This window comes from Brachyhypopomus gauderio, unplaced genomic scaffold, assembly GCF_052324685.1.
Source record: "Brachyhypopomus gauderio isolate BG-103 unplaced genomic scaffold, BGAUD_0.2 sc98, whole genome shotgun sequence".
Classification (NCBI taxonomy): domain Eukaryota; kingdom Metazoa; phylum Chordata; class Actinopteri; order Gymnotiformes; family Hypopomidae; genus Brachyhypopomus; species Brachyhypopomus gauderio.
Genome location: NW_027506919.1, coordinates 898945 through 906444, shown reverse-complemented (window position 1 = coordinate 906444; position 7500 = coordinate 898945). Strand labels below are relative to the sequence as shown.

The window sequence follows — 7500 nt, the reverse complement described above, 5'->3', positions numbered from 1 at the left end:
GCACGGTGGGCGTCGGCCAAGCGGCCGTGCCGTGACTCCGCCTCCGAGATGAGCCGCTCCCACAGCTCGCCCAGCTCGGCCAATCGCCCGTCCTCTTGCCCCGCCGACATGCTCTGGCCGTGCGCACGGATGTCGTCGATGCGCGGCTGATGGCCCTGGATCTCCTTCTGCAGGGTCTGAGGTCCGAGGGAGAGACGTGTGTGGGTAACGTGAGCGCGCGTGGGTGGGTGACGTGAGCGCGCGTGGGTGGGTGACGTGAGCGCGCGTGGGTGGGTGACGTGAGCGCACGTGGGTGGGTGACGTGAGCGCACGTGGGTGGGTGACGTGAGCGCACGTGGGTGGGTGACGTGAGCGCACGTGGGTGGGTGACGTGAGCGCGCGTGGGTGGGTGACGTGAGCGCGCGTGGGTGGGTGACGTGAGCGCGCGTGGGTGGGTAACGTGAGCGCGCGTGGGTGGGTAACGTGAGCGCGCGTGGGTGGGTAACGTGAGCGCGCGTGGGTGGGTAACGTGAGCACGCGTGGGTGGGTAACGTGAGCACGCGTGGGTGGGTAACGTGAGCTTGCGTGGGTGGGTAACGTTAGCGCACGTGGGTGGGTAACGTTAGCGCGCGTGGGTGGGTAACGTGAGCGCGCGTGGGTGGGTAACGTGAGCGCGCGTGGGTGGGTAACGTTAGCGCGTGTGGGTGGGTAACGTGAGCGCGCGTGGGTGGGTAACGTGAGCGCGCGTGGGTGGGTAACGTTAGCGCGCGTGGATGGGTAGCATGAGCGTGCGTGGGTGGGTAACGTGAGCGCACGTGGATGGCTTACGTGGGTAAAGATGGCAGTTAGAGGGGACTGACTAATGATCACGTCACTTAGAATGCTGGGCACAAGAAGGTGTTTTCTCAACTCTTTGAAATGGACCATGTTTGTAATATATAATAATATCAGAGGAAAGGTGGTGAGGTAAGTGTGTGTGTTACAGTAACGAACCGTGACCATTAAACCTGGGCCCACTCCCACCCCGAAAAAAAAAATGTTTCCTTTCCTAATTAACTGCAATAAATAAAAATAAAAAAACTGAGACGACAGTACACCTTTAGAAACGCAATAAACAATATCTGTACTAGATAACTTCTTAAGCAAAATAAGGTTCACAGCTCCGTGTTCCTCGGGAGTGGAATATGTAAACAACGCGCACGAGGACATCAAAGGAATTAATCGAAACTAGCTAGCGGTGGTATGCTAACGACAGCTAGCGTCGCCACAGCGGGCGGAAATTATCATACAGTTAAGCCCGCCCACTAAGAGGGAAGATATGATTGGTCAATTTTACTGTCATTGAACAGCGGGCATCACAGTCCTGAGACACAGGCTCACAGGCTTCCACTTAACCCCTCACCTTCCAACACAGATTGAATAGACACGGTTGAATAATTTATTTGCTTATATTTTTGTAATTGTTTAGATGTCGATTGTCAAATTGTCAGTAGATAAAAAAATTTGGATAAATTCTATTATATATATTTATGTTTCAAGAATATTTTAGGCCCTGAGAGGGCGTAGAGGGCCCTGACGGTTCCCCACTGGTGTGTTACCTGGTTCTTCATCAGATGTGTTATTAATGTGGTGAGGTAGTGTGTGTGTTTGTAATATATAATAACATCAGAGGAAAGGTGGTGAGGTAGTGTGTGTGTAATAAATGTTAAAATGTGCCGTATTTTGTCAATTGTGATTTTTACACCGCAATCGAAATTTGTCCTCCGCTTTTAACCCATCTGTGCAGTTAGAACACACACACACACACTAGTGATTACTAGGGGGCTGTGGATCACACGTGCCCAGAGCGGTGGGCAGCCCTAGCCCGGCGCCCGGGGAGCAGTTGGGGTTAGGTGCCTTGCTCAGGGGCACGTCAGTCATGGCCTGTCTGGGAATCGAACCCACGACCCTCCGGTCACAAGACCAGTTATAATATAAGAACATCAGAGGAAAGGTGGTGAGGTAGTGTGTGTGTTATTAACAGTGTTGCGAATAACGCCGTTAAAAATAACGGCGTTAGGTAACGTAGTCATTTTGTCAGTAACGGGATAATATAATTAGTTACTTTTCCTGTCGTTACAACGCCGTTGACGTTACTGGTCATTAAAAGCGGTGCGTTACTACATATTGATATACTAATGCGAGCGGACCGCTGCCCAGGCTAGTGAGGAGTAACAGATCCCGATAGGTCACAGTTCTCGGTGTAACACCTGTTTAACTTAACAAGTCAGTAAGCGATTGGCTAAGGCAGTGTTATGATAGCCAATCAGAGCCAGTGTTTTTACACGCGCGCCGAAGCACCGAGTGCCACGACACAAACGGAGAAGTGGCGTCAGGTGCAAGCCGAAGAAAACTAGAACTTTCAAGGCGATATAAACATTATTTAAGAAAATACTTGAAGTTCCTGAATGTCTACCAGACTGGGTATTTGATTTATTTAATTAAGAATAGAGGTTTTATTGTTAAGTTTACTTCTGTTGTAAACAAACCAGTTGTCTCAGGTTGAGAGAATTTAATTTAATTTCATAGATGTAAATGCACTTTATATAGTGTAACTGTTTACTTTTGCTTTTTTTTTTTCCAAAGATTTGGGATTTTAAAGGATTCTATCCTGCACTGGTCTGTGGATGTGCAATAAATATCAAAAGTTAAACAATTTTCTGATCTACTCATTTCAACTGACTGTGAAAACTGCTTAAAAATATATATATATATTTTAAAACTGTAACGCAAATAGTTACTTTCCCTGGTAACGAGTTACTTTTATTATAGAGTAATTCAGTTACTAACTCAGTTACTTTTTTGAACAAGTAGTGAGTAACTATAACTAATTACTTTTTTAAAGTAACGTTCCCAACACTGGTTATTAATGTGGTGAGGTAGTGTGTGTGTTATTAATGTGGTGAGGTAGTGTGTGTGTTATTAATGTGGTGAGGTAGTGTGTGTGTTATTAATGTGGTGAGGTAGTGTGTGTGTTATTAATGTGGTGAGGTAGTGTGTGTGTTATTAATGTGGTGAGGTAGTGTGTGTGTTATTAATGTGGTGAGGTAGTGTGTGTGTTATTAATGTGGTGAGGTAGTGTGTGTGTTACCTGGTTCTTCTTCATGAGGAGCTGCACACTAGGAAGATCTTTGCCGTGGTCTGTGGAGGTAGCCAGGGGCATCCGCTCCTTCACCCACAACTGCAGCAGAGACACCAGTCATGTATAATCTCAAATCACACACATACACACTCACACACACTCTCTCACTCACACACACTCTCTCACTCACACACACTCTCTCACTCACACACACTCTCTCACTCACACACACTCTCACACACTCTCACTCACACACACACACACACTCACACACTCTCACTCACACACACTCTCACTCTCACTCACACACTCTCACACAGGACGTGTGGTGTGTAGTGTCTGGTGTGAAGTGTCCTCCAGGTCACAGTTGAACTGGTGTGTAGTGTGTAGTGTATAGTGTACAGTGTGTATGTAATGTGCTCACTATCTCGTCTTCCAGGTTGTGGTTGAACTGGTGTGTAGAGTATAGTGTGTAGTGTGTAATGTATAGTGTATAGTGTGTAGTGTATAGTGTGCTCACTATCTCGTCCTCCAGGTCGCGGTTGAACTGGTGTGTAGTGTGTAGTGTATAGTGTGCTCACTATCTCGTCCTCCAGGTCGCGGTTGAACTGGTGTTTAGTGTATAGTGTGTAGTGTATAGTATATAGTGTGCTCACTATCTCGTCTTCCAGGTCGCAGTTGAACTGGTGTGTAGTGTATAGTATATAGTGTGTAGTGTATATTATATAGTGTGTATTATATAGTGTGCTCACTATCTCGTCCTCCAGGTCGCGGTTGAACTGGTGTGTAGTAAGTAGTGTGTAGTATATAGTGTACAGTGTGTAGTATATAGTGTATAGTGTATAGTGTGCTAACTATCTCGTCCTCCAGGTCGCGGTTGAACTGGTGTGTAGTATATAGTGTATAGTGTGTAGTATATAGTGTATAGTGTGCTCACTATCTCGTCCTCCAGGTCGCGGTTGAACTGGTGTGTAGTATATAGTGTATAGTGTGTAGTATATAGTGTATAGTGTGTAGTATATAGTGTATAGTGTATAGTGTGCTCACTATCTCGTCCTCCAGGTCGCGTTGAACTGGTGTGTAGTATATAGTGTATAGTTTGTAGTATATAGTGTATAGTGTAATGTGCTCACTATCTCGTCCTCCAGGTCGCGGTTGAACTGGTGAGTAGTAAGTAGTGTGTAGTATATAGTGTATAGTGTGTAGTATATAGTGTATAGTGTGTAGTATATAGTATATAGTGTAGTGTGCTCACTATCTCGTCCTCCAGGTCGCGGTTGAACTGGTGAGTAGTAAGTAGTGTGTAGTATATAGTGTATAGTGTGTAGTATATAGTGTATAGTGTGTAGTATATAGTATATAGTGTAGTGTGCTCACTATCTCGTCCTCCAGGTCGCGGTTGAACTGGTGAGTAGTAAGTAGTGTGTAGTATATAGTGTATAGTGTGTAGTATATAGTGTATAGTTTGTAGTATATAGTATATAGTGTAGTGTGCTCACTATCTCGTCCTCCAGGTCGCGGTTGAACTTGTGAGTAGTAAGTAGTGTGTAGTATATAGTGTATAGTGTGTAGTATATAGTGTATAGTGTGTAGTATATAGTATATAGTGTAGTGTGCTCACTATCTCATCCTCCAGGTCGCGGTTGAACTGGTGAGCCTCTTTGGAGGAGAGCAGCTGCTGTCGGCGCTGCTGGAGTGGGTCCTGCAGCTGGGAGAAGCTGGACACCACCCGGTTCTGCTGGCTGTCCACCTCCATCACGCCGGCCTCCTCCTGGGCCAGCGCCTGGGCCTGGGCCTGCAGAGACTGGACCTCCTTCTCACGCACCTCCATCTGGTGCTCCAGCATCTGACACACACACACACACACGTCCATTACAAATCTCTCACTAAACAACACTGCTACTGTTAGTTCAGTGCTCAGGTTTGGCTGGTCTGGTTTGGTGGTATCTGGAGGAGCACAGGAGTGTGTTGGAGTGAGAGCTCGTCTCTCGTGGTCTCCTGCCACGCTGGCTTCCTCGTGTCCTCTGCAGATCCGTCCCCAGCTGCCGTACCTGGTGTTTCTTCAGCAGGATGTTGACGCTGGTGAGATCTTTGCCGAAGTCGTCGCTCTGCAGCTGTGAGGAGATGTTTTGCAGCCAGGAGTCCAGGGCAGAACAGCTCTGCGTGAAGAGCTCCGCCCTGTTGGCCTCGAACAGGCACTGCGCCTTGGTCTGCGTGCGGTTCTCCAGCTCCTCCCAGCGGTCATGAAGGGCCCGCCGGGTCTCCGACACCGTCTCCTCCAGCTCCGGCTTCTCCGTCACCAGCACCTGCCCCTCCTGGAGGAGGAAAGGAGATAGGGAGGAATGGATGAATAGAGATGGGGAGAAAAGCAAAGAGAGAGAGAGAGAGAGAGAGAGAGAGAGAGAGAGAAAGTGAGTTTGTTCCATGTGATTCAGAAACATGTTCCATAATGGCCATAATGAGTTTTGCTCATTGAAACTGTGACAAAACTCTCTGTGTACAGGCCAATGGATGCACCATTTTGTGTTTTTGTGTGTCAACCTGTGTGTATATGAGTGTGTGCGTGTGCGAGTGTATATGAGTGTGTGCGTGTGCGAGTGTATATGAGTGTGTGCGTGTGTGAGTGTATATGAGTGTGTGCGTGTGTGAGTGTATATGAGTGTGTGCGTGTGTATGTATATGAGTGTGTGTGTGTGTGTATGTATATGAGTGTGTGTGTGTGTGAGTGTATATGAGTGTGTGCGTGTGTGAGTGTATATGAGTGTGTGCGTGTGTGAGTGTATATGAGTGTGTGCGTGTGTGAGTGTATATGAGTGTGTGCGTGTGTGAGTGTATATGAGTGTGTGCGTGTGTGAGTGTATATGAGTGTGTGTGTGTGTGTGTGTATGTATGAGTGTGTGTGTGTGTATGTATGAGTGTGTGTGTGTGTATGTGTGAGTGTGTGTGTGTGTGTGTATGTATGAGTGTGTGTGTGTGTGTATGTATGTATATGAGTGTGTGTGTGTATGTATATGAGTGTGTGTGTGTATGTATATGAGTGTGTGCGTGTGTGTGTGTGAGTGTATATGAGTGTGTGCGTGCGTGTGTATGTATATGAGTGTGTGCGTGCGTGTGTATGTATATGAGTGTGTGCGTGTGAGTGTATATGAGTGTGTGCGTGTATGTATATGAGTGTGTGCGTGTGTGTGTATGTATATGAGTGTGTGTGTGTGTTTATGTATATGAATGTGTGTGTGTGTTTATGTATATGAGTGTGTGTGTGTGTGTGTATGTATATGAGTGTGTGTGTGTGTGTGTGTGTATGTATATGAGTGTGTGTGTGTGTGTGTATGTATATGAGTGTGTGTGTGTGTATGTATATGAGTGTGTGTGTGTGTATGTATATGAGTGTGTGTGTGTATGTATATGAGTGTGTGTGTGTGTGTATGTATATGAGTGTGTGTGTGTGTGTATGTATATGAGTGTGTGTGTGTGTATGTATATGAGTGTGTGTGTGTGTGTTTGAGTGAGTGTGTGTGTGTGTGTGTATGTATATGAGTGTGTGTGTGTGTGTATGTATATGAGTGTGTGTGTGTGTGTGTGTGTATGTATATGAGTGTGGGCGTGTATGTATATGAGTGTGTGTGTGTGTGTGTGTATGTATATGAGTGTGGGCGTGTATGTATATGAGTGTGTGTGTGTGTGTGTATGTATATGAGTGTGTGTGTGTGTGTATGTATATGAGTGTGTGTGTGTGTGTTTATGTATATGAATGTGTGTGTGTGTATGTATATGAGTGTGTGTGTGTGTGTGTGTGTGTATGTCTACCTTGTCTATCTTGTCTAGCCAGTCTTTATTGGAGGCAAGCTCAGCCATGAAGGCCTGATGTTTCTGCCACTTGCTGTGGAGGTTACGAGCCTCATCATACGACATGTCCTGAGCTGTCAACATCTTCTCATTAATCCACAGAGTCAACTACAGAGAGAGAGAGAGAGAGAGAGAGAGAGAGAGGGGGGGGGGACAGGGGCGTTTATTAATCTGTTGATCACTGACAATTTTTAATCAACTACATTGTCATTGACATGTAGACATGTTTTGTGGTAAATGCTATGAAAGCAGCCTTTTGTGGTATATAGAGTTAACCCCACAGTGAGAGCGCCCCCTTGTGGCCTCCAGTGCTGTCCCCACTGTGGGACAGTGTCCATACCTCCTGGCCGTCCTGCAGGAAGTGCTGGAGCTCCCTGTTGTCTTTGAGTCTGGTCAGGAGCTCGTGGGCTGCCTGCTTGTTCTTCTGGTGTCTGACGGGGATTAGAGGAAAACAGATGAAACACACGTTCAAACAGCAAACCTGATGTGCCTCCATATCATGGCCACTAGAGGGAGCTGATGTTAAACAAGCATCAATGTGGTAGACATTTATA

The 7500-nt window shown here is 46.4% G+C and overlaps 1 protein-coding gene across 1 annotated transcript in view; it reads right to left on the bottom strand.

The window, feature by feature from the left end:
• sptbn2 (spectrin, beta, non-erythrocytic 2) overlaps positions 1 to 7500 on the bottom strand; it is a 52965-nt gene that overhangs the window by 11620 nt on the left and 33845 nt on the right. Inside the window, 6 exon segments of the mRNA XM_076992822.1 lie at positions 1 to 176; positions 3110 to 3199; positions 4722 to 4946; positions 5152 to 5415; positions 6908 to 7054; positions 7287 to 7377. The exon segment at positions 1 to 176 is cut by the window's left edge and continues 85 nt beyond it. Of these exon segments, the coding sequence (XP_076848937.1) occupies positions 1 to 176; positions 3110 to 3199; positions 4722 to 4946; positions 5152 to 5415; positions 6908 to 7054; positions 7287 to 7377 (993 nt within the window).